General features: G+C 39.7%; 1 protein-coding gene across 1 annotated transcript in view; it reads left to right on the top strand.

Annotated features, from left to right (window-relative positions):
- Positions 1-14,019, top strand: part of DOCK1 (dedicator of cytokinesis 1) — a 294,524-nt gene that overhangs the window by 259,636 nt on the left and 20,869 nt on the right. The window contains exons 41-48 of the mRNA XM_014945313.1: positions 95-236; positions 439-517; positions 793-877; positions 2,501-2,587; positions 6,047-6,223; positions 7,136-7,219; positions 11,327-11,464; positions 13,214-13,359. Of these exons, the coding sequence (XP_014800799.1) occupies positions 95-236; positions 439-517; positions 793-877; positions 2,501-2,587; positions 6,047-6,223; positions 7,136-7,219; positions 11,327-11,464; positions 13,214-13,359 (938 nt within the window). The remainder of the gene's footprint in view (positions 1-94; positions 237-438; positions 518-792; positions 878-2,500; positions 2,588-6,046; positions 6,224-7,135; positions 7,220-11,326; positions 11,465-13,213; positions 13,360-14,019) is intronic.

Below are 14,019 nucleotides of genomic sequence, written 5' to 3' on the forward strand. Positions count from 1 at the left end.
TGACTTACCAGCACTGGAGTCAATGCCTCTGAGATCCCAGTTTGTCCCTGCAGGTGCTGGTGTGTTGGGTTTTCACCTCTCTCTTTGTTTCCAGAACAAAGTCTTCATTTACCGGGGGAAGGAGTACGAGCGGCGGGAGGACTTTGAGGCCAGGTTATTGACTCAGTTTCCCAACGCCGAGAAGATGAAGACAACATCTCCACCGGGCGATGACATGAAGAACTCCTCTGGGCAGTGTATCCTTAGGTCACAGAGTGGCTCCTGCAGCTGTGTGGGTCGAAGATTTACGGCCAACACGAGCAGGAGAGTGTTGTGTTTCTGCCTTTACGGGCATAACACGTGAATTTTGTTGTTCTGTCCTCTCTCCGTGTTCCCCTTGAGCCGCCTCTTCTGCCTGGTTGAAATTCACTTTTCAGTTCTTAACCCCGGAATATTCAGATATTCAGTGCTTTACTGTGAAGCCCAAACTGGATTTACCGTCTAAATTTCACAGGCCAGTGTCAGAACAGATCGTCAGGTGAGTTTGGGTTGGTTTGGCAATTCTATCGGTCGCCTTTATAACATTTAAACTAATTCTTGTTGTCGTATAACAAATCTGTGCGCAGCCAAGGAGGGCAGGAATTGGGAGGACATTCCATGAGTATTCTTAGTATGAGCAGAGATTCCATCCAACCCACTGGAAAACGGGGATCCCAGAAGCATTTTATATTTATGCATATTTTTTTTTCCCAGAATTTGAGTTTAACAGCAATTCCCATTTGATTTTGATGGTGTTTTTCCCTCTTTTTGCAGTTTCTATAGGGTGAATGAAGTCCAGAGGTTTGAGTATTCGCGCCCTGTTCGTAAAGGAGAGAAAAACCCGGACAATGAATTTGCGGTAAAACAAAAAAAAACAAGAAAATAGAGAACTTTGGGGGTTTGCTTGTTTATTCCCCTTCATTTTGAGAATCTGAATTGTTATGTTTTGGTTGATAAAAATAAATCCTAAGTTTAAATGTAGTTATTTTTCGTAGAAATTCAGTTAAATCAATCTATCGTCTTCTGGTTTATACCAGTAGGAAAAAATGGGCAACACTGTATTTATTTTGTCAAAAACCAACTATTTTGAGAAAGACATTTAAAATGGTTATACCTGAAAATACAGATGTCTCTTGCCAATTCCTGTCTTGCCATGAAGATTCTACTCAGGTATCTCTTCAAAATCATTTTGCAGCAATACCCTTTTTTTTTTTTAACTTTTTTTTTTTTCTTAACTAAACCATATGTTTCATGTAATGGTCAATAAAACTCCCTTTGAGCACAGCTTGTATCCATCAAAACGTTTACAACAGGTTACATCAACTTGATTGCCTTTTTTTTTTTTTTATAGACACCATTTTATTCACAGGGGTTCTGGTGGGCACAGTTAGTAGTGAAGTAGTAATTAAAGTAATAAATTAATGCATCATTTCTTGAGCGAGGAACTTGGTTTTCTGTGTAGTCCCAGGCCCTAATCTGATCAATGTGCCAATAATTACTGAGTATTTCTTTTCCTACAGCTAAGACTTGGGTGTTTGTTCAGAGGCTCCTTTGGTACCTTTGGCTCCTCGTGGTGGCTGTTATATCAAAAATTGTTAATTTTCTAATCTGCGAGGGTTCAGTTGAGGAGGCAGGAAACCCTCTTTTTCTAAAGTAGAGTGCTAGAGAGCACTACAGTTCATAATAGGTTCTGAGTATAGGTAAAAAGAAACCAGGTATTTCTAAATCCCTTTGAAAGCTCTTCCTCTGTAAATGGAAGATGGAATAAACAATTCAGTTTTAAAAAAGCCTCACAATAAATGAGATGAACTACCACCATCTCCCAGTTCTAACAAAATTGGATCAAGAGGATTTTTTGACGTTGTTTGGGAACCTCTGCACACATATGGAGGCAGAGATGTTAAATTATGTATTTTAAAATTCGAAACCATGAGGAGATGGTGCAATGAAGCCTTTGCAGTTCACCTGAAATCGCAGGATCACAAATGCAGGGCAGGACAGGACCTCAGGAGGGCTCAGGTCCAACCCTGTCCCCGTTGGGGCCAGCTCTGGGCTCAGACCCAACTGCTCAGGGCTTTCCCACCATGGGTCTTGGCACCTCAGATGATGGGATGCCGTAGCCTGCCCAGGAACCCATCCCTCCGTTCCTCTGCCCTCCTGGAGGAGGAACATTCCCTACAGCACCATGTTGTGGTTTTGTGGAGGATGGTCCTTTAAACCTCTCATGGAAAAAATGACAGTCCAGTAAAACCAGTGGATTTTTGGTGTGGTGTTTCCTTGGGAAGGGCAGCAGCTGTTCTCTAGGGAATCATGTATCACATTTAAATCAGTGCTGCTCCATCGTTTCCCCGAGCAGATACCGTTTGAAATCCCCCCCTGGCTCCCCGATGTCTGCGATGCTGCAGCTCCTTTTCCTGATGCTAATGATTTGAGGCTTTGCTTGAGATAATCTGATAACGGGATGATTGTGTTGTATTTGCAGAATATGTGGATTGAGAGAACCATCTATGTGACGGCGTATAAATTACCGGGGATTCTGAGGTGGTTTGAAGTCAAATCAGTTTTCATGGTAAGATCAATTTGGCTTTATTAAGGTTGCAAAAAGGAACGGAGCTCTCTGACAGCCAGGGAGCATTTATATTTCTGTGTGACTCTGCTTCAGTTCCGTCACTGAGCAGTCAATGGGCTTGTATCTGGCATCCTAAAACCAGGGAACTTGCTCACTGAGAATGCTAATTATTGAGGGAGGGTAACTCAGGTAATGTTTTTCCACTCCCAAGAGAGGAGAAACTTCCAGGCCTTTAGGGCAAGGGCCAATCAAGTGCTTGAAGTACTTTTATAAAGTATTTCTGGCTTTCAGCAGCTCAGACATCACACTGAGGTGGTAGAGGGGAACCCTGCTCCATCAGGTTGAATTTTGTCTAAGAGGATTTGGGGTATTTTGATTGTCATTTATTCAAAATACACCCTAAATGGAATGCACTGTGTGCGTCCCCATCTCTTCTCTCCTTACCATTTCTGATTAAAGGTTGTTTGTGTTTCTTCTCCATAGTTTGCTAAAATATACCCCAGCAACCTCACAGCGTAACTCCAAATTAGGCATTTCTCTGTTCTGCCATTTAGACTGTTTGGATAAGACATAGCCATTAAACGCCTTTAAGATTAAATTATTCTTACGCAGCTGTAATTTTTAAGTAGCAATAAAAACATTGTTACTGCGGTTTTCAAATCTCTCTTGTGAGGCTTATTTTTAAAGGAAAAGAACAATTTGCATATGATTAATTAAAACCTTTTTCATTGCTCCATTGAGGTTATGTTGGACAGTTGTATTTAGATGAACAGAAGTAATGCAGAAAATTATTATGGTATCTATAGTAACAGAATATGAATGTGATGTTTGACAGTAATAGGCAGCTGAATAAAACGCATTGAATTTTTAATGAATTTTGTATTTTCAATATAATCCTGATAGAGAAGATTGGGTTTGATCTTCGTGATGGCAAAAAGTGTCGTTTTATAAAAGCTGGCAAATCTGGTGAAAGTCTCTCTCCGTTCCGCGCCGGGAGCGGAGCCTGCCAGGCTGCTTCACTGGGCAGGTTGGACACACACACCTTGAACACTGCTCTTGTCACCCAAAATGGCATCAATCCTGGGAGAGAGCTTCCTATAAGCTTTTTGTAAGGATGATATTAGTCGTGTAGCTGAAAAACGATACGGGAATGGAACTTAATAATATGTGGGAAGACGGCAATGGGTAACTTCTGACCTGGCCCTGCCATATTTAGTATAAAATCTGTATTGACTTTCGTCAACATTCCTGTCAGCTACAAGGCTGGAAGCAGGATCACAAGGTTTACATCCCCGTAACGCTGAGTTTTGATTATGGATACAGATATTATTGACGTTTTACTAAACGCGATAAATTCAAGTCGCTGGGCACGTTTCATGTTTTATTGATGGCACCGGAGTATCTCTGAAGGAAGAGGTGAGATCACATCAGCTCAGTGCTGAGAGAACTGAGTAGTTTAATAAATGCGGTGTATTTTGTTACATAACCCATAGGAACATGCATAATTTCCTTAAATCTATTTGCTTTTTAAATTCCTTCTGAGTACTTTTACCTAAACCTTTTCATTCTCTTCATTATCTGCAAGGAATTTGTCCTACACATTCATTATTCTGTACCTGATTTGTTTTCGCTGGACACAAATAGTTCTAGGGGGAAAATTTGCTGAGGCCAACCAGTGGATTAGAAACTGGATTTTTAATTGCACTTGGTTTTAAAAAGTACAGATATTAATCTTTGTTTTGGCTTGGTTTTTAACTTTTTAGTGTTGCAGACGTAGGAGAAGTACATCATTTCTGTTTCCCTGAATAGATTGTGTAGTGTCCAGACTTAACAAGCTTCTTGGAACAGGGCTCATCATTTACAAGTGTAGATATTTTTAATAAATAGCTTTCAATAAGATTCAAAGCAGACGTCGTAGCAGGAGGATGGGAACGGCAGTTCTCCATCTGCTCTTAAAAAATTAGAGGGAGGATTGTAAGAGTAGTAAAAGAGGAGAAAGAGAAAGCAAGCCGTGATTGCTGATACAGAAAAGTCAAAAAAGATGTCTGTCAGCTCAATGAGTGCTAATTTCTGTAGATACTCAAGAGCTTTAAAAGCAATGGTTCATCAACACATTATTGCATCGTTATAAGCCCATTAATACAAATGACAGAATCCTAAATTTAGCGTAGGATGTTTGCAGCGGCTCCTGCCCAATCAGACGTTGAACGTGGCCTTGTTTTGCCAGTCCCAGTTTGAGCCCAGAGCAGACTGGGCTCTGAAGGACAGACATCATCTGTCCGTCTGCGCCGGGGCCCCTCCACAGCCATGGCACCGACACCGGCTCCTCTCCTGCTCCCGGAATAATTCACCAGCCAAGCTCGTTAAAAATGCTAATCAAAACATCCTCGCTGTAATCAGACGGCAAGCCTAAGAGTAGCAACTAAAGAGATTTGATTATAAGTGGTTCTCAGAAACATGGGAAGCAACTGATCACCAGGTAGAAGTGCTGCTTTGTTTATGTAGCATTTATGCAAATGAGGCTGTAATCAAATATACACTTGCGTTTCCCTCACAGGCCTCAATTAACCTTCCTTTTCTATTCCTACCACTTCATTTTTTTTAATGTAAGTAGTGTGTGTCTTCCAGTGAGGACTGTCTACGCTCTGGGTTGGTAATTTTTAGCCCATTCACTAAACATACATATTTTAGCAAGATTTTAAATATTTTAATACTGTTTCTTCAATGTGAGCAACTGCCATTCTGAAAGACACCGTATCTGGCCGTAAACAATAGTTGGAGATGAGTCTATTAAAGTAAAGCACAGCATAAGAGCTAATTCACCCCATGAAGGTGTCTGAGGAGCTCTCCTCATTGAAGCCCAGCCTCTGTGAGGAAGAAAGTGTCTTCCTCTAATTATCAGCCTTCAGATGAAGATGATGTGACCTTGTGGGAAAAAGCACAGCAGATAGTTTAGAAGTCAACTCTTCAGCATATTAAACTCCCTTCCCTTGGGAATACACCAAAATAATCACTGTACAACAACAAAAAAAATAATGGTGATTTTTGAGCTGCTTAGGATTACATTTGCCATCGGAAAACCCACATTAAGTTATCATTTCTTTCTTATTGTTACATTAAGATGGATTTTCTTTGTACTGCTAAAACTCACCGACTCGTAATCTCTGATGTTCTCCGTAATCCTCCCAAAACCTCAGCGATTCCTCTCGGAGCCTTTGGGAGTGTTGTGCTGTTGTGCTGAGATGTAATCCCTCCCACCGCACCGAAACACATTTATCTTTTTCCACTGATAATCGATTATCGGATCAGTTACCGCCGTGTATAGATACTGAATATTTAAATGCCTGAACCCACCCTTTCTGTTGGCTATTGGTTAATTCCTGAAATGTTTCTAATGGTGGTGTTTGGCGGAGAAGGACTCTGCTCCTTGATTAAAACCTCCTTTTGTTTGTATTTTAGGTTGAAATCAGTCCACTGGAAAACGCGATAGAAACCATGCAGCTGACAAACGATAAGATCAATAATATGGTGCAGCAGCATTTAAATGACCCAAATCTCCCCATTAACCCTCTCTCGATGCTACTTAACGGTATCGTGGATCCTGCAGTCATGGGAGGGTTCGCAAACTATGAGAAGGTAACGTCAAAGTTAACGTTTTTGACTTTCTGTGTTTGAGGTAGGAGTTAGAAACTGAGGATGGTTTGGGTTGGGAGGGACCTTAAAGATCATCGAGTTCCAATCCCCCTGCCCTGGGCAGGGACAGAGTTGATGTATTTAGCAGCAAGAGGTCTTCTGTAGGGACCTGGTGGACAATTGCTTGGGCGAGGTAGACATGGAGACTGCTGACATTCCCACGCGCTTGGACATCGGAGCTAAAGCAAGAATTTCTGGGTGAACTTCAGTGGCCAAAGTAACTGATTGCAGTTCTCACCTTTGCTTTCAAATGCCTGAGTTTTGAAAGGATTCATCCAGTGGCAGAGACTTCTGAGATCCCAGTCAGCTGCAGATATGTCTAAATAATCTTAACTGCACGTTTACATCAGCTTTTAAAGTTATATGGGATGAGATATTAACATTATAGGGGAACTATATACACTATCTATTATTTACGTTGTAAATATTAATCATTCTAAACGAGCACACAAGCAATATGTAATTTCTAACATAAATGGAGAAGGGACCTGCAGACTGACGTGTGGCTGTATCCATCCTTTTATGTCCTTCTGTAACTCTAACCCATCTCATCCACCAAAATTTCTTGTGTCCTGGGAGCTGCTGGTATGACCTTTCTGAGATGTGCCAAGTCCTCTACAGAGCTGCCCATGAGATTTGGGCTTGAGCACCAAGTGCTCATCTGCCCACTTATGAAAGATTGATGTATTTATCTTTAAGCATCGTTAAATTCAATGTATCTTTCCCAAATTTTCATTTGTATATGTAGTTATTTGGTTTTGCAGAGCTTTTGGGTTGATTCATTGCTGTGGTTGGTTCTTACATGGACGTTGATTCATTTTCTGAAATAACTGCTCATTTCTCTCTCTTGACCAGGCTTTTTTTACTGAAAAATATATGCACGAGCATCCAGAAGATCATGACAAGATTGAAAAACTAAAGGATCTCATTGCTTGGCAGGTAAAAAATTTTAAGTCAGGCGGGTTGGTGTCAACTGCTGTACAAAGACATTTTAGTGTCGCTTTGGAGAGAATTCAGACATTAAACTCTTCACCCTGCGTACACTCCTTTGCCATTTAAAACTGCCTTGGAACTTGAGCTAAAGTTCATCTTTTCAAATCTGACATCGTTTGTCATTTGATAAACCCTCAAGGAACAAACATGATCAACCTCTTTTCTTCTTTCTTTTTTTTTTTTTTGGTTACCATAATATACCAAAAATTATCTCATCTATATCAAACGACAAAATATTTTGTAATAACTTTGTTTAGTATTATTGGCAATTTTGTTTTGCACTTTAATTTTCTGAGGCTGATTTGAGAAACTCCTCTTGGAGGGGAAGATGAAATGCTTCACCCTGAACCCCTCCTCCAGCTTCCACGCACTGGGACAGTGTTTCTTCACATACTTCTTCAAACCGTTCCTTTTCCATTTATTAAACTTTTTATCTACACTTATAGTACCTTTTAGCCTAAAATATTAAACATGAGAGTTGCAAAAATTAATTTGCACCCAAAATATTTAGTAAATTCATCACTGTGAAACATTTGCTTCATTTTCTGCAGAACTTAACATGGGACAATCCCATTTTTGATTCAAAAAGCATGTGAAATCACCTGGTATTTTTATGATGAAGTATTAGAGCAGAAATCATGTAAATGGAGGAATACGGGGTAATATTTCCTGAACTGGGAATGGAACCTGGGTTTCCAGCCTCGTGCCTGGGACCTGCATGAAGAACTGTGTGTACAGGTACCAAAGACTTATCTTTTAGGGCTAACAAGAAACAATTCCAGATTTGTTTCAGATCTTATACTGGCCATTTTCCAGTGGTCTCAAGAGAATTTGATGAATACCAATATGATTGGAAGTGGTTTTCCACAGAAGAAGAAAGTGCATCGTTGTCTTTTTATATTCAATTTTCTCTTTACTATAAAGGGAATCATTTACATTTCTATAGGTTTCAGTCTTAGAGGTAGTGGAACCAAAGCTACAGAATTCAAAAAATAAAAAAGTCCTCTGAAGACCCTAAAACTATCACTGCATAAAAGCTCTTTTGGTCTGGAAAGAAAAATTATGTATGTATTTATTTATTTATTTATTGAAAGCTTTTACAGAAGATTAGATTTTAGGAGCTTTAAGTTTTACAGAGGAAAATAATTTGATCCCAGAAGACTCACTTCGTGTCAGCTTTCTGCCTTTGCCTCTGATAGTGATACTTCAAATGAATTGCAAACACACTTCCCCTCAGCAAAGATTCACTTTGGTGACATTTGTGTATTATATTACTATTTGAAAATAGGTATGGCAGCTGATCACATTGTGTTTTAATTATGTGGTGGCTTTACATATGTAATTTCCTGTCAGTATTGGAGTTCCATGGAATTCATGCCCTTTTATAATTCCTTTGAACTTTAATTACACTTTTTTTTTCTCTCTATTGCTCTTTCAGGTAAATATCATTAGTAAAGCGATGCCCAATTTTGTCTGTGTGCTTTTTTGACTTAGAAAAAAATGTTTCCATGCAACTACATCATTTCAAGCTGATCTTTTATTTTAACATGAAGATAATGAAAAGATTGATTGAAATGATGGCAGTGAAATGAATGATTGATGACATTAATCATTCTGCATTTAGTTAATGTATTTACAGCATTCCAAAACTAGCATGTCACGTAAAAATCCTGTGCTGCTTCTACGTAGGTGAAAAAATCATAGCATACAAAACTAAGTTTTTATAATACCATTATAGTGAAAGATTTTCCTTTAAGATTTTATATTCATTTTAATAATTCAAGTGGATGTAGATTTTCCATTCTTTTCAGGCAAGTGGATCAAGATCTTTAAAAAACAAAATTAAAAATGTCAGGAAATAGTTTTAAGTTGCAGTAGAACTTTACAAAATTTAAAATGTTTTTAAAAGAGTTATGGTCATTCCTACCATATATTCCAACTATGCTATAAGTGCTACTGTGGGCTGGTTTTCTTTCCCATTCAGCTCATTTGTTACCTTTACTTTTTCACTCATCTCTCCAAAGGTGAGGGCACTCTGTAAGGTCTTTTGAAATAAAGCCATAAGCAAACCCAGCCCTTGCTCCAAAGGCACATGAAGTGTCGAGAGCGTGAACGTGGCAAAATCCTGCCTCTGTCTCCACCTTCCACAAAGGTTTAAAATACAGATTTAAAATTCAGTGTCCCTCGTCACCAGATTTCCCTGTGTCAATGTCTGGAAAGGAGACCTAGGAAGAATCTTGAAGTCAGTAGAAGAAGGTGAGGCAGAAATAAATAGTAAAAGACTCCAAAGGTACTTTCTTCCTGTACCTGGTAGACGTTTCAATGATTAAGTGGTCTTGGACAGGGAGACTGAATCTGCTGACTCAGAAACACAGAAATTCTGCATCAAAGCCCTGGGAAGTTTATTAAATTCAGGAATTAAAGAATAACAAGCCTTTGCTGCTGCTGCTTTGGTTTCTGGTCTTTCCTTCCCTTATAGTTGGTGCCTCCTCTAGCCCATTCCTTGATCTCTTGACTCAACAGTTCCTCTACCAGGAGGCCACCTACCAAAAATGTCATTTACTTCATATTGGTTGATTTTCTAAACTGGAGAAAGCTGGTCCCTGGGACGGGCTCATTAATGCATTTTCTGCTTGTGAAAATCACCTCAGAGCTGAAGCTTCAGACCCCACACGTGCTTCACCTTGGTAGTTTGATGTTTTTTAAATAATCCATTTTAAAAGTCAGGAGGTTCTTTTAAATAAATGAGCCGAGTGACCACTTCTCCCTGCAAAACAGGAGGGTCCCTGATAATTATGAAAACTTGGAAATTTACTTACTCAGAACAGGGAAATTTTCTGATTTTAGTGTCTAATTTTTGTAGAGTACAAATCCACCTGGCTACAAATTGCAGTTGCTACAGTAAAAAATGTTGTCACTTTCCATACATCTCTTTGTAGTCTTTTAGGAGAAGAAACTGTGTCCATTGAAATAGTGCCAAACCACAGAGAATCATCTTGAAAAGATTTCTTGAGTTTCTTCATCTGTAATTCATGTGTATTTGTTATTCTCCTTACTAATAAAGCTGCTGCTTTTGATTGCTGCTCGGTCTTATTAGAAAAATCTGTTTTTAATCAGTATTATGATTTAATTATGAATTATTAAGAAGAAGCCTCTTAACTTGATTGCTGCAGAGAATATCTAAGTTAGAATCAGAGCACTGTGTGGGCTGAAACGGACCTGGAAGAGGAAATATTTTTTGTAAGCTGGAGGTAGAAAACTCTAATGGTGTGTCTGGATAGCTGTGGGAATGGAAATGTCTCTCTTAAAACATTTTAAAAGGTCAGCTACACCTCCACACTATGAACTAATTACATAATCCTGTGTTGGCATGGATATTTTGTGACAGAAGCCTTGAAGATAAATGATTATTTTCAGTTACAAAAGAGAATTAATGTAATTCTTTTTCCTCTTCTGTTTTTCTCCCCAAGAACATAAAGTAGATTTTCTAAGGAGAAATGTATAGTCTATTAAACTATGTTTTATTAATAAATATTACTCTGCAATATATATGTGTCCAATGATGTAGCTCATTTGCAGTTTTAGAAATAGCATTTTTTAAAGAAAGCATACAAGTATTTTCTCCTTCAAGGTTTTATTCTTATGAAACTGGGAAAGGACTGATATTATTAACCTGGGCTGAGAGTCGTCATTCATCAGTTTGCCATTTGAAAGTACAGTGTGGGGGGGGCTGGGAATATTTGGGCTGTCTGATAAATTCAGCTGTGCCTCCCCTAGATGATTACTGGGTAGAGCTTTGGGGGGGGAATTCATTTTAAAGGATTTTGGTTAACAGAGGAAAAAGGAAATAACGTAAAACAGATTTTTAGATGCTTTTTTTACTCCGTTGTGCTTCCTATACAATGAGTGATGATGATGATAATTCCTGTTGGGGTTTTATTCTTATTTATTATTCCATGAGATCTTTTACTCCTCTTGCCCCATGTGTGGGAGTCTTGCCCTAACCCTGGGCTGGGCTGGGCAGACTCAGGTGGTGGAAACTCTGCTTTCCAGATCCCGTTCCTGGCAGAAGGCATCCGGATCCACGGGGAGAAGGTGACGGAGGCGCTGAGGCCCTTCCACGAGCGGATGGAGGCTTGCTTTCGGCAGCTGAAGGACAAGGTGGAGAAGCAGTACGGCGTCCGAGCTGTCGTAAGTGACCTGCTAACTTCATGCTTCCCAAAGGTGGGGTCCATACTAGGGCCGGCGCTGTGCAATATCTTCATCAGTGACATCGACAGCACAGAATCACAGAATCTTAGTGGTTGGAAGGGACCTTCAAGATCATCGACCAACAACCAAAAAAAACCCAACAAACCCAAAAACACCACCCACCAACTAAACCCCACACCCACAACCCCACACACAACACCCCACCCCAAACCAATAATCTTGGGCACTAGAGCATGCCCTGAAGAGCCATGTCTACATGTTTCTTAAATCCCTCCAGGGATGGTGACTCCACCACCTCCCTGGGCAGGCTGTTCCAGGGCCTGACCACTCTTTCAGTAAAGTAATTCTTCCTAATATCTAGTCTGAATGTCCCTTGCCGCAGCTTCAGGATCATGATGTTATGCCAATCACATCAATATAAAGAGGGTGTGAATTTCATTCCAGATTATCTCTGGAAAATCCCGCAGAGGTTTATTCTGAAGAGTGGAAGATGCAGGATATGGTGAGGGAGGGAACTCCATCTTCCAGGGAGATGTGGAGCATCCTGGACTGAGGGGGTGGCAGGAAAGATGCTGCAGGAGGTGGGGCAGGAAAATTGTGGCAAGTGACGTTCTCTGAGTGCCCAAAGCCTGGGTGCAGTAGTGCATACAGTGAAATATCCGGGTGTGTTCTGTGACAGACCTTCCTTCAGAAATTCATTTTCATCGTGCCTTTAGCGATGGTGTTTTTTTTTAATGGGAATGCTGACATCTTACAAGGAACACTCAGCCTTTATGGTATCCATCTAAGTGGGGTTCCCTTTGTAGTCCTGCAAATCCCATCGTGCTAATATATCTAGGAAGAAAAAAGTTCAAATAGTAATTTATTCCCATGGAGAAGTGGAATAATTGACATTAATGATACTTGCATGTCAGTCGCTTCAATAATATACATTTCCATCATGGGGGAGATGACTGGAAAGTCAAACGCAGGTGGTGTTATCTCTCTAATTTGACTCTACCCACCGGTAAGACTTGTCAGGATTGATGGAGTTTTATCTCCTCTGTCTTCCTTGTACAAGGCCAATTTACCAGCAGTTGACAGGGTGGAAAATATACCTGTAATTAAACAGCATGAGATTCTTATTTGTTGACTGAAAGAGTTCAATTATTTTATGCATATATCAGTTATTAATGACTAACAAAGCTTGTATAAATATTCAGAACTCTGAAATTGTCTGAAACAACAAAAAAAATCTTTCCTATATTTTCTTCTTAACCTAGATGTCACTCTGCAAATTGGCTGTCTTGACATAAAATTCCTCTTAGTGTTTTTTTTTTATTATTTACTTTATTTTTTAAAAACTCTGTTTCATTTAAATATACTGACAGAGCAGTCACTTCAATTGCAGAGATGGGTTTAAAAAATAAGTTACTTGTAAAAAAAGTAACTCTTTACTCTTTCTAAAGCCCAGATGTAGAAAAAAAAAAAAGCATGTAAATTCCATTGAAGCAAATGAATCATTGGAATATGTTTAAAATTATACATCTTTCCTCTTAGTCCTTTAAATGGATTTTCTTTAGAATCGTTTTCTTTGTTGTTAAACATGATGTGTAATTTAATAATATAAAATTCCACATGGAAGAAAAATCCATCAAACCTTTCCAATTTTTTTTTATTTTTTTTTGTAGCCAGTTGTCAGCCACGCTGTGATTTACGAAGTCAGATCTGAACGTTTCTTTCTTGCAGCTTTCAAGCCTGGATGACAGACGAGGCAGTCGGCCGCGCTCCATGGTGAGATCCTTCACGATGCCGTCGTCCTCCAGACCCCTCTCCGTTGCCTCGGTGTCTTCCATCTCCTCCGACAGCACACCTTCCCGGCCTGGCTCCGACGGGTGTGTAAAAAACACTCATTTCCAGGTTTATCTCCAGAAAGTCAGATTTGCTGTGCATGTCCTAGGCTTTGAAGGTTGTCACCACCCCACTCCGGACCTCAGTGCTCTCAGGACATTACTCCTTCCCATCCCGCTGGCTCCTCAAGGGTGGCAGCACAACTTTTGTTTGCTCTCAGAAGGAACTTGGGGGGATTTTTTGGTTGGGTCTTCTCCCAGTGGGTTTTATTCCAGATTTGGTTCATCATCATGCCCACAAACATTAATGTGACACGATGGTGTGTAACTCATGGGATGCAGATGGTGCTTTCAAGTGACAGCCCACCTATTCCTATATAGATATTTATCTATAAAAACACCCCCTATGGAGATATTTATCTCAAGATATATTCCTTCTCTCTCTTTTATTTTTTTTTTTTTACTAGATAAATATAATACTCTTCTTGGCTTTCTTTAAAACAAAGTTAAACAAAACCCCTCCCTAAGCATTCAAATAAAAAAATCCAAGCAAACAGGAGATAAATTACCCCCTTTTAGAGTGTTACCAGTGTAACAGTTCAGAAGTGATCTGCTGCCCAGCCGGCCCTGTCCTGGTGAGCAGGTGGAGCTTGGGAGGAGGAAGGGATTAGCAAACTGCTCAATCATTTCTTCTCACTTTCGCTG

The sequence above is a fragment of the Calidris pugnax genome, unplaced genomic scaffold, assembly GCF_001431845.1.
Source record: "Calidris pugnax isolate Ruff unplaced genomic scaffold, ASM143184v1 scaffold89, whole genome shotgun sequence".
In the NCBI taxonomy this organism is placed as follows: Eukaryota; Metazoa; Chordata; class Aves; order Charadriiformes; family Scolopacidae; genus Calidris; species Calidris pugnax.